A 14657-nucleotide genomic window follows, 5' to 3' on the forward strand; every position below is an offset into this window, starting at 1 on the left:
CTGGCAACCTTCTGATTACAAGGCCACTTCCTTAACCGACAGCCCACCACTGCCCCATAAAGGTTACCCCCGTTTCTCATGCTTTTTCCACCCCGCCCCTAAAATATTATCTTCTCCAACCGTCATGGCTTCCAAACGTGTGAATGATCACAAATCTATTTTTGAGTTCCGTCACGTGAGACTCTGAGGAACCAGCGGGTTCTTTTTATTTTTTCTGGAAAAACACAGACTTCCTGTCTGCACCAAACATTGTGGTTGATGGATGGTGCTGATGATTTCCACGAATGTCCCTCAACTTCTACAGGCCTCTCTCCTCCTGGTCCCGCCTCTCTCCTCCTCATTAGCATTTAAAGCTACACCGAAACGGCGCGTCCTGGGAAATCTCACTGTGGGACTGGATCACAGTGGCTGGAATTCTGCACCACGAGACGCCAGATACAGAATTAGGGGACCAACTAGACCGACATAGAAGCAAAAAAGATTAACAATAAGGGACCTTTAATAAACACACAAGGAAGGAAGTGGACCCGTAATCGAGAGGTTGCCTGTTCGAATCCTGAGGTCCCCTTGATGAAGGTCCCGTCCCCACACACTGCTCCCCGGGCACCTGTCATGATGCCCACTGTCACCAAGCGTGATGGTTAAATGCAGAGGACACATTTCACCGTGTGCTGTGTTTGCTGTGCATCATAATGACAATCACTTCACTTTGAGAACATCATGCTGGGATGTTTGACGTGGTTTCAGGAGATTGCCGGACGATTGTGCATCGTGTGCCCCTGGCACAAGTATAAAATCACCCTGGCCGAGGGGGAGGGCCTGTACCAGGCAGCTGATCCCAAACCAGGGCCCTGGTGCTCCAAGGGGGTGAAGCAGAGGGTGCACAGCATCACCGAGAGCGGCGGGGACATTCTTGTGGCATTAAATGACTGTGTGGACTCTCTGGATTCAGACTATTACCAGAGTGAGAGGTATAGAGCCACACTGCCCAGCAGGAGCAAGTGATGTGTGTTGTAGAAAATTCTGGATTTTTTCATTAAAACGTCTGTCTCTGCAGTGTCTGAAATAAAAAAAAATGAAACCATATGAAACCATGTATTTTATACTTTATTGGTAGAAATTACAAATATGATGCAATAATTTTATCGTTTTACATAAGATGGCTTTTGATCTAGGTCTTCTCATACATTTACATTTAATGTTTAATTTATGGTAGGCACAACTGAAGACAGTAGGTGAATTCAGAAATGCCAATGCTGTGTTCAGGGGTCACAATGAATCATCTCTCCACCCCTCTCTCCATGTCTTACACAACAGCACACTCAGTCAGAAAAGCACAGAAGATCTGATCTGGTTAGACAAGTACGAATCAAGGCATTCATTACAATTTCAGCTTTGCATGTATGATTATGTGGGTTGAGACTCCAGGAGAGAGAGCCTGTGGACACCCTCAAGGTGACAAGTGAGGCGACAACAAGAGACGTTTCACCCAGATACTGGTAGATTCCTGTAGATTCACGTAGATTCCTTCTCTACGATATCAGACCTGATCTACCAACACAGGCCACCCAGATACTGGTGGTAGTAGCCTAGCGGGTAACACACTCGCCTATGAACCAGAAGACCCAGGTTCAAACCCCACTTACTACCATCGTGTCCCTGAGCAGGACGCTTAACCCTGAGTGTCTCCGGGGGGGGACTGTCCCCGTAACTACTGATTGTAAGTCGCTCTGGATAAGGGCGTCTGGTAAATGCTGTAAATGGTAGATTCATGTAGATTCCTTCTCTACGATATCAGACCTGAGTTACGAGGTACGAGGAAGACCCCTGGTGCTGGAATGACCTGGCGTGGCTGAAGTGGGTGACGCCGCCCAATAGGAATCCGCCGTCTTGGTGTTTGAATCGCCGTCCAATCAGAACCGCTGTTTCTGCGCGTTAAACCGACGCCGTTTTGCTGTGACTCGCGTAGTGATTTTGGCGCTATTTTTGAAATAATTTTTTTTCTCTTTCACGTTGCTTCTTGTGGCTTTTTTTTAAACGACATTTTACGGATGTTTTCTCGCTGATTCCTCGTGTTTTTCAGGATGACGGAGGAGTCGGCGGTGCGGGTTTGTGTTCGCGTTCGGCCGCTGATTGAAAGGTGAAGTGTTTTTATGGCATAAAGTGACGGGAGAATTTTGCTCTTCAATCTGCCCCGACCATGCAGCGTTTTCTGAGTGAAATCTAGAGATCATGCGGCATTTGGAGTATTTTTACTGCACGTTCATTATTCATATCTCCACTTTAGCGCGGTCTGTCTGAAATGTTATTTCCTGCGGTGCCTGTGTCTCTTGTCTTTGCTCCATGGCTGGTGTCTACGTGTCTCTTGTCTTTGCTTCATGGCTGGTGTCTATGTGTCTCTTGTCTTTGCTCCATGGCTGGTGTCTACGTGTCTCTTGTCTTTGCTCCATGGCTGGTGTCTACGTGTCTCTTGTCTTGCTTCATGGCTGGTGTCTACGTGTCTCTTGTCTTTGCTTCATGGCTGGTGTCTATGTGTCTCTTGTCTTTGCTTCATGGCTGGTGTCTACGTGTCTCTTGTCTTTGCTCCATGGCTGGTGTCTACGTGTCTCTTGTCTTTGCTCCATGGCTGGTGTCTACGTGTCTCTTGTCTTTGCTTCATGGCTGGTGTCTACGTGTCTCTTGTCTTTGCTCCATGGCTGGTGTCTACGTGTCTCTTGTCTTTGCTCCATGGCTGGTGTCTACGTGTCTCTTGTCTTTGCTCCATGGCTGGTGTCTACGTGTCTCTTGTCTTTTGCTTCATGGCTGGTGTCTACGTGTCTCTTGTCTTTGCTTCATGGCTGGTGTCTACGTGTCTCTTGTCTTTGCTCCATGGCTGGTGTCTACGTGTCTCTTGTCTTTGCTCCATGGCTGGTGTCTACGTGTCTCTTGTCTTTGCTCATGGCTGGTGTCTACGTGTCTCTGTCTTTGCTCCATGGCTGGTGTCTACGTGTCTCTTGTCTTGCTCCATGGCTGGTGTCTACGTGTCTCTTGTCTTTGCTCCATGGCTGGTGTCTACGTGTCTCTTGTCTTTGCTCCATGGCTGGTGTCTACGTGTCTCTTGTCTTTGCTCCATGGCTGGTGTCTACGTGTCTCTTGTCTTTGCTCCATGGCTGGTGTCTACGTGTCTCTTGTCTTTGCTCCATGGCTGGTGTCTACGTGTCTCTTGTCTTTGCTTCATGGCTGGTGTCTACGTGTCTCTTGTCTTTGCTCCATGGCTGGTGTCTACGTGTCTCTTGTCTTTGCTCCATGGCTGGTGTCTACGTGTCTCTTGTCTTTGCTTCATGGCTGGTGTCTACGTGTCTCTTGTCTTTGCTTCATGGCTGGTGTCTACGTGTCTCTTGTCTTTGCTTCATGGCTGGTGTCTACGTGTCTCTTGTCTTTGCTCCATGGCTGGTGTCTACGTGTCTCTTGTCTTTGCTTCATGGCTGGTGTCTACGTGTCTCTTGTCTTTGCTCCATGGCTGGTGTCTACGTGTCTCTTGTCTTTGCTTCATGGCTGGTGTCTACGTGTCTCTTGTCTTTGCTTCATGGCTGGTGTCTACGTGTCTCTTGTCTTTGCTCCATGGCTGGTGTCTACGTGTCTCTCGTCTTTGCTCCATGGCTGGTGTCTACGTGTCTCTCGTCTTTGCTCCATGGCTGGTGTCTACGTGTCTCTTGTCTTTGTTACGTGTCCCAGCAGCTTCTGGAGAAACGGTAACGTATCTGACATGATTAGGAGATTTCATGTTTCCTGGTCTTCTTCTTCATCGCCTGCATTGTTCAGGATCACATCTATAGGTTCTGCTGCCTTTGCAGGACCCAGGAAGTGTGGTTCTCTGGTAATATTTGGGTCTTTTCTTCCATCAGAGAGGCCGAAACCCCCAGTGCTGAAGCTTCGCAGCTGTACTGGAAGGCCGATAAACTCTCCATCCATCAGATTGACGATGGAAACATCACCAAGAGTTTCAGTTTTGGTCAGGGCTTTGCTTTATCCTTTTTATCTTATTTTTTTTTTATTACTAAAACGCATTTTATTTAAAGAGCCGGATCTTCCTACAGACCGGGTCTTCAGTTCAGAGGAGTCCACCAACCAGCTGTATCAAAGCATCGCTAAGTCCCTAGTGGTTTCCACCGTGGAGGGCTACAATGGTGAGGATGAAGAATGGCTGCCGGTGGTGCAGGAGCCACTCATAATCATCTCGTATTTCAACGTGCCCCCACAGGTACAATATTTGCTTATGGCCAGACATCCTCTGGAAAGACCTTCACCATGATGGGCAGTGAGCACAGTCCTGGCGTGATCCCTCAGGCTGTAGAAGATGTCTTCCAGACCATAAAGAACGTGAGGACTGCCTCTTTCTTGGTCGTGGAGCGAGTTGTGGAGTGTTTGTGGCGTTGGCACTTTAGCTGCTGTTTCTCCACATTGCAGTGTCCAAAGAAGGAGTTTCTCCTCCGAGTCAGTTACATGGAGATCTATAATGAGACAGTCACCGACCTGCTGTGTGACTCCTGGAAGAGGAAACCACTGGAGATCCGAGAGGGGAACTACGTAAGCGTCTCCACCGGGTTTTACACTCCATATTTCTGAGCTGCTCTTTGTGTTGAATCATCTGGTTGAAAGTGCCTGTCCATCTCCGTTAGAAAAACGTGTACGTAGCAGACCTGACGGAGGAGTTGGTGACATCTCCACAGCAAGTGCTGGCGTGGATCGGCAAAGGCGAAAGTACTGCCGCCGCCGCCGCTGGCTTCTAGTTGTCCACGTTGTCTGGTGGTGGAACGTAGGCTCTGACCGGGCGTGTTCTTGTCTTGTAGAGAACAGACACTACGGGAAAACCAAGATGAACCAGAGGAGCAGCCGCTCCCACACCATCTTTCGCATGGTCAGTGAAGAAGTCCCCGATGCTCGCTCTCTAACCTCAGTACCTGCTGGGGGTGGCGGATGATGATGTATTTAATGACATTTTTAACATTTATGCAGAATGTTTCTTTGGAAACAATTACATTTAAACAACATTTATTTCTTATAGAGCCCATATTCACATACAGTACGTCTCAATGGGCTTTGACAGGCCCTACAGTTGTCACCCAACACACTTGACCCTTCTGCACACAAGGACAAACTAGGAGAGAGGAAAAAGGTGGAAAGGAACGTTGGGAAGGAGTGATAGAGAGAGGGTAGAGGGAGCCTGCAAGTGGTGTCAGTGCAGGGTTGGTGATGGTTTGTCCAATAAGAGAAAAGGTCCTACAGTTGTAGATGTGGAGAAGTCCAAAGTGCAGTCCAGTGTCATGGGGTACATTACATGTCCATTATGATGCAACTGGCCCATTAAACATCTGGGAACCTAATGCTCTTAATTTATCGGTCTGGAATTTTTTTCATGATCAGTTTGCAGAATTGATGTTTTTAAGTGATGAGCACCACAGAAAGATCAGCAGCTCAGCTGTGGGCCGGTTGGTGTGGTTTCAGATCCTGGAGAGTCGTGAGAGGAGCGACCAGGAGAATGCCGACGGAGCCATCATCGTGTCCCACTTGGTGAGATTCTCTCAGGTTTTCACAGTTGGTGTTCCAGCACGGAGCGGTTTTTCTAACAGGAAGTGGGGTTTCTTCTGCTTGCCACTTTAGAACCTTGTGGATTTGGCCGGAGCAGAGAGAGCGAGTCAGACGGGTGCAGAGGGTGAGCGGGAGCTTTTTATCTTCATCCAAGCGTGGCTGTGTTTTACTGTTCGTGTTGTGTTTTTAGGGGCGCGATTTAAAGAAGGCTGCAACATCAATCGCAGCCTCTCTACACTGGGACAGGTCATTAAGAAGCTCTCTGAAGAAAACCAGCGGTGAGAAGAACCGTGGTGGCGTCTAGTTCCACTCGCTTTCCAGGCTGCAGTTCAGCACACGCCTCATAACACATCTCGATCTCCACAGGGGCTTCATCAACTACAGGGACAGTAAACTCACGCGAATCCTGCAGAACTCGCTTGGAGGAAACGCCAAGACGGTCATCATCTGCACCGTCACCCCTGCGGCGGCGGATGAGACCCTCAGCACGCTGCAGGTAGTAGAGATGCAGGCACCATAATGACGAGAAGGTCCGTCGGTGGCGGCCCAGCAGCAGTACCATCTCCGTGATGTCGTGTCCCTCTGCGTTCAGTTTGCGAGTGCAGCGAAGCGCATGAAGAACGACCCCCACGTGACCGAGGTGTCGGACGATGGTGCCCTGCTCCGGCGCTACAGGAACGAGATTGTGGAGCTCCGGCAGCGTCTGCAGGAGGTGAGCAGCTCTGGTGGACCCTCGTCTGCTGCTCCGGCTGCTGCTTTGTGTTGAGCGCGTCTCGTCTCGCTCTCAGGTGTCGTCGGTGACGCAGACCACCGTGACTGAGAAGGAGACGCTGTGCCAGCTTCTTCAGGAGAAGGAGCAGCTGCAGCGGGATCAGGAAGACCGAATCCGCAACCTGACCAAGCTGCTGGTCACCGCGTCCAACGTTGTCCCGGCCAGGAAGGTGAGTTACCCCGAGTTGACCTTTAACCTTTAGGTGGTCCTGGTCCTGATGTTCTCCTGATGTTCTGCGCTCTGTAGCTGATTCCCAGGCGGCGCATGACGTGGGGCGGGAAACTGCTACGCCGCGCCCTGTCCCCAGAGCGTCAAGGTGAGGCCGACGTCAGCCTGTTGGAGCCGCTGGTGAAGCGGCGTGTGGTGGACATGTCCACCCTCTCCGAGCAGAGTGAAGGTGAGCAGGTATTGGACAGGTCTCAGGTCACCAGGAGTGTGTGGCTCTGGATTTACTGATGAAGGCTGATTATTGTTTTAGAGCTGCGTGCTGTAAATATAAATTTGAGAGGTTTTGATGATACCGGCCTACTGCAGAAATGTCCGCTCCCCATTACCTGCTTGAAACCACGCCTACTAGTACGAGTACCACGCCACTGCACTCAAAACCAACTGTCACACGCCTTAAACCACGCCTACTAGTACGAGTACCACGGCACTGCACTCAAAACCAACTGTCACACGCCTGAAACCACGCCTACTAGTACGAGTACCACGCCACTGCACTCAAAACCAAAACGTGCCACACGCCTACTAGTACGAGTACCACGCCACTGCACTCGAAACCAAAACGTGCCGCACGCCTGAAACCACGCCTACTAGTACGAGTACCACGGCACTGCACTCAAAACCAAAATGTCACACGCCTTAAACCACGCCTACTAGTACGAGTACCACGGCACTGCACTCAAAACCAACTGTCACACGCCTGAAACCACGCCTACTAGTACGAGTACCACGCCACTGCACTCAAAACCAACTGTCACACGCCTGAAACCACGGCTACTAGTACGAGTACCACGCCACTGCACTCAAAACCAAAACGTGTCACACGCCTGAAACCACGCCTACTAGTACGAGTACCACGAGTACCACGTCACTGCACTCAAAACCAACTGTCACACGCCTGAAACCACGCCTACTAGTACGAGTACCACGACACTGCACTCAAAACCAAAACATGTCACACGCCTGAAACCACGCCTACTAGTACGAATACCACGCCACTGCACTCAAAACCAACTGTCACACGCCTGAAACCACGCCTACTAGTACGAGTACCACGCCACTGCACTCAAAACCAACTGTCACACGCCTGAAACCACGCCTACTAGTACGAGTACCACGCCACTGCACTCAAAACCAACTGTCACACGCCTGAAACCACGCCTACTAGTACGAGTACCACGCCACTGCACTCAAAACCAACTGTCACACGCCTGAAACCACGCCTACTAGTACGAGTACCACGCCACTGCACTCAAAACCAACTGTCACACGGCTGAAACCACGCCTACTAGTACGAGTACCACGCCACTGCACTCAAAACCAACTGTCACACCCCTTAAACCACGCCTACTAGTACGAGTACCACGCCACTGCACTCAAAACCTACTGTCACACGGCTGAAACCACGCCTACTAGTACGAGTACCACGCCACTGCACTCAAAACCAACTGTCACACCCCTTAAACCACGCCTACTAGTACGAGTACCACGCCACTGCACTCAAAACCTACTGTCACACGCCTGAAACCACGCCTACTAGTACGAGTACCACGCCACTGCACTCAAAACCAACTGTCACACCCCTTAAACCACGCCTACTAGTACGAGTACCACGCCACTGCACTCAAAACCTACTGTCACACGGCTGAAACCACGCCTACTAGTACGAGTACCACGCCACTGCACTCAAAACCTACTGTCACACGCCTTAAACCACGCCTACTAGTACGAGTACCACGCCACTGCACTCAAAACCTACTGTCACACGCCTTAAACCACGCCTACTAGTACGAGTACCACGCCACTGCACTCAAAACCTACTGTCACACGGCTGAAACCACGCCTACTAGTACGAGTACCACGGCACTGCACTCAAAACCAAAACGTGCCACACGCCTACTAGTACGAGTACCACGCCACTGCACTCGAAACCAAAACGTGCCGCACGCCTGAAACCACGCCTACTAGTACGAGTACCACGGCACTGCACTCAAAACCAAAATGTCTTACGCCTGAAACCACGCCTACTAGTACGAGTACCACGGCACTGCACTCAAAACCAAAATGTCTTACGCCTGAAACCACGCCTACTAGTACGAGTACCACGCCACTGCACTCAAAACCAAAACGTGCCACACGCCTACTAGTACGAGTACCACGCCACTGCACTCGAAACCAAAACGTGCCGCACTCCTGAAACCACGCCTACTAGTACGAGTACCACGCCACTGCACTCAAAACCAAAACGTGCCACACGCCTACTAGTACGAGTACCACGCCACTGCACTCGAAACCAAAACGTGCCGCACGCCTGAAACCACGCCTACTAGTACGAGTACCACGCCACTGCACTCAAAACCAACTGTCACACCCCTTAAACCACGCCTACTAGTACGAGTACCACGCCACTGCACTCAAAACCTACTGTCACACGGCTGAAACCACGCCTACTAGTACGAGTACCACGCCACTGCACTCAAAACCAACTGTCACACCCCTTAAACCACGCCTACTAGTACGAGTACCACGCCACTGCACTCAAAACCTACTGTCACACGGCTGAAACCACGCCTACTAGTACGAGTACCACGCCACTGCACTCAAAACCAACTGTCACACCCCTTAAACCACGCCTACTAGTACGAGTACCACGCCACTGCACTCAAAACCTACTGTCACACGCCTTAAACCACGCCTACTAGTACGAGTACCACGCCACTGCACTCAAAACCTACTGTCACACGCCTGAAACCACGCCTACTAGTACGAGTACCACGGCACTGCACTCAAAACCTACTGTCACACGCCTTAAACCACGCCTACTAGTACGAGTACCACGCCACTGCACTCAAAACCAACTGTCACACCCCTTAAACCACGCCTACTAGTACGAGTACCACGCCACTGCACTCAAAACCTACTGTCACACGGCTGAAACCACGCCTACTAGTACGAGTACCACGCCACTGCACTCAAAACCAACTGTCACACCCCTTAAACCACGCCTACTAGTACGAGTACCACGCCACTGCACTCAAAACCTACTGTCACACGGCTGAAACCACGCCTACTAGTACGAGTACCACGCCACTGCACTCAAAACCAACTGTCACACCCCTTAAACCACGCCTACTAGTACGAGTACCACGCCACTGCACTCAAAACCTACTGTCACACGCCTTAAACCACGCCTACTAGTACGAGTACCACGCCACTGCACTCAAAACCTACTGTCACACGCCTGAAACCACGCCTACTAGTACGAGTACCACGGCACTGCACTCAAAACCTACTGTCACACGCCTTAAACCACGCCTACTAGTACGAGTACCACGCCACTGCACTCAAAACCAACTGTCACACCCCTTAAACCACGCCTACTAGTACGAGTACCACGCCACTGCACTCAAAACCTACTGTCACACGGCTGAAACCACGCCTACTAGTACGAGTACCACGCCACTGCACTCAAAACCTACTGTCACACGCCTTAAACCACGCCTACTAGTACGAGTACCACGCCACTGCACTCAAAACCTACTGTCACACGCCTTAAACCACGCCTACTAGTACGAGTACCACGCCACTGCACTCAAAACCTACTGTCACACGGCTGAAACCACGCCTACTAGTACGAGTACCACGGCACTGCACTCAAAACCAAAACGTGCCACACGCCTACTAGTACGAGTACCACGCCACTGCACTCGAAACCAAAACGTGCCGCACGCCTGAAACCACGCCTACTAGTACGAGTACCACGGCACTGCACTCAAAACCAAAATGTCTTACGCCTGAAACCACGCCTACTAGTACGAGTACCACGGCACTGCACTCAAAACCAAAATGTCTTACGCCTGAAACCACGCCTACTAGTACGAGTACCACGCCACTGCACTCAAAACCAAAACGTGCCACACGCCTACTAGTACGAGTACCACGCCACTGCACTCGAAACCAAAACGTGCCGCACTCCTGAAACCACGCCTACTAGTACGAGTACCACGCCACTGCACTCAAAACCAAAACGTGCCACACGCCTACTAGTACGAGTACCACGCCACTGCACTCGAAACCAAAACGTGCCGCACGCCTGAAACCACGCCTACTAGTACGAGTACCACGCCACTGCACTCAAAACCAAAACGTGCCACACGCCTACTAGTACGAGTACCACGCCACTGCACTCGAAACCAAAACGTGCCGCACACCTGAAACCACGCCTACTAGTACGAGTACCACGCCACTGCACTCAAAACCAACTGTCACATGCCTGAAACCACGCCTACTAGTACGAGTACCACGCCACTGCACTCAAAACCAACTGTCACACGCCTGAAACCACGCCTACTAGTACGAGTACCACGCCACTGCACTCAAAACCAACTGTCACACGCCTGAAACCACGCCTACTAGTACGAGTACCACGCCACTGCACTCGAAACCAAAACGTGTCGCACGCCTTAAACCACGCCTACTAGTACGAGTACCACGCCACTGCACTCAAAACCTACTGTCACACGCCTGAAACCACGCCTACTAGTACGAGTACCACGGCACTGCACTCAAAACCAAAACGTGCCACACGCCTACTAGTACGAGTACCACGCCACTGCACTCGAAACCAAAACGTGCCGCACGCCTGAAACCACGCCTACTAGTACGAGTACCACGGCACTGCACTCAAAACCAAAATGTCTTACGCCTGAAACCACGCCTACTAGTACGAGTACCACGGCACTGCACTCAAAACCAAAATGTCTTACGCCTGAAACCACGCCTACTAGTACGAGTACCACGCCACTGCACTCAAAACCAAAACGTGCCACACGCCTACTAGTACGAGTACCACGCCACTGCACTCGAAACCAAAACGTGCCGCACGCCTGAAACCATGCCTACTAGTACGAGTACCACGCCACTGCACTCAAAACCAAAACGTGCCACACGCCTACTAGTACGAGTACCACGCCACTGCACTCGAAACCAAAACGTGCCGCACACCTGAAACCACGCCTACTAGTACGAGTACCACGCCACTGCACTCAAAACCAACTGTCACATGCCTGAAACCACGCCTACTAGTACGAGTACCACGCCACTGCACTCAAAACCAACTGTCACACGCCTGAAACCACGCCTACTAGTACGAGTACCACGCCACTGCACTCAAAACCAACTGTCACACGGCTGAAACCACGCCTACTAGTACGAGTACCACGCCACTGCACTCGAAACCAAAACGTGCCACACGCCTACTAGTACGAGTACCACGCCACTGCACTCGAAACCAAAACGTGCCGCACGCCTGAAACCACGCCTACTAGTACGAGTACCACGGCACTGCACTCAAAACCAAAATGTCTTACGCCTGAAACCACGCCTACTAGTACGAGTACCACGGCACTGCACTCAAAACCAAAATGTCTTACGCCTGAAACCACGCCTACTAGTACGAGTACCACGCCACTGCACTCAAAACCAAAACGTGCCACACGCCTACTAGTACGAGTACCACGCCACTGCACTCGAAACCAAAACGTGCCGCACGCCTGAAACCACGCCTACTAGTACGAGTACCACGCCACTGCACTCAAAACCAAAACGTGCCACACGCCTACTAGTACGAGTACCACGCCACTGCACTCAAAACCAACTGTCACATGCCTGAAACCACGCCTACTAGTACGAGTACCACGCCACTGCACTCAAAACCAACTGTCACACGCCTGAAACCACGCCTACTAGTACGAGTACCACGCCACTGCACTCAAAACCAACTGTCACACGCCTGAAACCACGCCTACTAGTACGAGTACCACGCCACTGCACTCGAAATCAAAACGTGCCGCACGCCTGAAACCACGCCTACTAGTACGAGTACCACGCCACTGCACTCGAAACCAAAATGTCTCACGCCTGAAACCACGCCTACTAGTACGAGTACCACGCCACTGCACTCAAAACCAAAACGTGCAGCACGCATGAAACCACGCCTACTAGTACGAGTACCACGCCACTGCACTCAAAACCAAAACGTGCAGCACGCATGAAACCACGCCTACTAGTACGAGTACCACGCCACTGCACTCAAAACCAAAACGTGCAGCACGCATGAAACCACGCCTACTAGTACGAGTACCACGCCACTGCACTCAAAACCAAAACGTGCAGCACGCCTGAAACCACGCCCACTAGTACGAGTACCACGCCACTGCACTCAAAACCAAGACGTGCCACACGCTCCACCCAAATAGACGATGGTTGTGGCAATGTTTTAATGCTGTTCCTATGATTCCCCAGACATGGAAGACAGTCGCTGGGACATTCCTGAAGACCGGGTCTTCGAACTGGAGCTGAATCAGAGCAATGTGACCCACCGCAGCTCCTCTGAGAAGTAAGCAGCTCTCTCTTAGTCTCTGGAAACTGTTGGACGTCTGCGTCTCACCATGTTCTGCTCCCCCCGGTCTCTGCGTGTCTCTGTAAATGTTGGACGTCTGCGTCTCAGCATGTTCGAGCGTCTCACCTGCCTGGAGGAGCGGTTGGAGAGGGAGCTCCAGCAGCGAGAGGAAGTCCAGCTGCTCCTGCAGCAGGAACAGGAGAAGGTGGAGCAGTTGAAGCAGCAGCTGGAGAACCGCTCTTCTCCACCCTCTCAGCGGGACTTTGACCAGGTGGGCAGAGCCACTCACACTGGACTGATGTTTCTCCACATTATTTAGATCCTCAGTACAGGAACAGACCTTTTCATGTTGACAGGTGAAGAAAGACCTGGGAGACACCATACATCTGTGTGAGACCTTGGCTTGTGAGAAGGTGAGTTCTGAAACACGCACATAAAAAAGTTGTGTACCATGACTGAACGATGTTCTGCTCAGGAGGACGTTCTGAAGGAGCGAGATCTTCTTGGCAGTGAGACGCAGCTGCTGATTGGGCAAGTGGAGCACCTGCAGCTGGAGATTCAGGCCTTGGAGAAGGAGGTTCAGGAGAAGATGGAGATAAAGGAGTTTGACTGTTTGGAAGAAGAGGCAAAGAAAGATTATGAGGTAAGGAATTATTATTATTATTATTTTTTTACATAAACCTCTCAAAACTGAATGATGTACTTGCAGAGCAGAGAGGATCATGCACACTATTAAAAATGTGGTTTTAATTAAAGGTCCCCTGTTATGAAAATGTGACTTTTTGATTTAATTTATTGAACATTGATATGTTCCCCTGGCCTGTCTGGTCCTGCAGTGGCTTGAAATGTCGATAGGCTTCACCGTCCCGGGAACAGAAGCTTGTGCGGTCAGATATGGAATTTGCCCCCTTATGATGTCATAAGGGGACATGTTTCTCATGCTTTTTCCGCCCAGAGAATTTCTCACCCCTCCGCTAAAACATGGCCTCCAAATGTGTGAAGTATCTCAGATGCTCAGTGTTTGGATATAAAAAAGAGCTCAAATCTATTTCTTTATTTCTTTAAGTTCAGTCACGTGAGACTATAATTTCTGGAATTAACACAGCACGACTTCTTTTTATCGCCAAACACTTTACAGCAAGTGTTGATGACGTCATTTCCTCGAACGCTCGCTCAACCTCATTAGCATATAAAGCTACAGATGGTGAAATGGTGCATCCTGGGAAATCTCACTGTGGGACTGGATCAGAGTGGCTGGAATTCTGCACAGAGGCTGAATTTCAGAAACATACTTCAGATACCGTGTTAGTGGACCAATAAGACCGATATAGAAGCAGAACCGTTTTCATAATAGCCGTAGTGAGGTCTATAGGTTCAGAATTAAAATGTCTAAATCATGAAGTCTGTTAAACATGTGACTATCAGGCCTATAAATAAGATTGTGTCTAATGGAAGCTGTGCTCGTGCATGAATGGAGATGATCATGATAAAACCGCTAGATCTTCTCTCTGGTCCCTCAGCGAGAGCTGCTGGGTGAGATTGGAAGCCTGAAGGAGACGCTGCAGGACTCTCAGCAGCAGAACCACCGACTCCAGGTCAGATTTGCTCTCCACTTGTTCCTCAGCAGCTCTACCTATTTCAGGAGTTGATATGGTTTTTATGTCCGGTCCGTTTGAGAAGGTGCACTGATAG

At 50.6% G+C, this 14657-nt stretch overlaps 1 protein-coding gene across 1 annotated transcript in view; it reads left to right on the top strand.

Annotated features, from left to right (window-relative positions):
* The window catches only part of LOC114783322 (centromere-associated protein E-like), a 32277-nt gene that overhangs the window by 1525 nt on the left and 16095 nt on the right, over window positions 1-14657 (top strand). The window contains exons 3-21 of the mRNA XM_028968746.1: window positions 2084-2140; window positions 3885-3991; window positions 4077-4166; window positions 4241-4359; window positions 4447-4566; window positions 4659-4740; window positions 4830-4897; window positions 5485-5550; window positions 5641-5692; window positions 5759-5846; window positions 5935-6064; window positions 6161-6280; window positions 6357-6509; window positions 6587-6737; window positions 12869-12962; window positions 13074-13236; window positions 13322-13378; window positions 13441-13608; window positions 14486-14560. Of these exons, the coding sequence (XP_028824579.1) occupies window positions 2084-2140; window positions 3885-3991; window positions 4077-4166; window positions 4241-4359; window positions 4447-4566; window positions 4659-4740; window positions 4830-4897; window positions 5485-5550; window positions 5641-5692; window positions 5759-5846; window positions 5935-6064; window positions 6161-6280; window positions 6357-6509; window positions 6587-6737; window positions 12869-12962; window positions 13074-13236; window positions 13322-13378; window positions 13441-13608; window positions 14486-14560 (1960 nt within the window). The remainder of the gene's footprint in view (window positions 1-2083; window positions 2141-3884; window positions 3992-4076; window positions 4167-4240; window positions 4360-4446; window positions 4567-4658; window positions 4741-4829; window positions 4898-5484; window positions 5551-5640; window positions 5693-5758; window positions 5847-5934; window positions 6065-6160; window positions 6281-6356; window positions 6510-6586; window positions 6738-12868; window positions 12963-13073; window positions 13237-13321; window positions 13379-13440; window positions 13609-14485; window positions 14561-14657) is intronic.

The sequence above is a fragment of the Denticeps clupeoides genome, unplaced genomic scaffold (assembly GCF_900700375.1).
Source record: "Denticeps clupeoides unplaced genomic scaffold, fDenClu1.1, whole genome shotgun sequence".
NCBI lineage: Eukaryota > Metazoa > Chordata > Actinopteri > Clupeiformes > Denticipitidae > Denticeps > Denticeps clupeoides.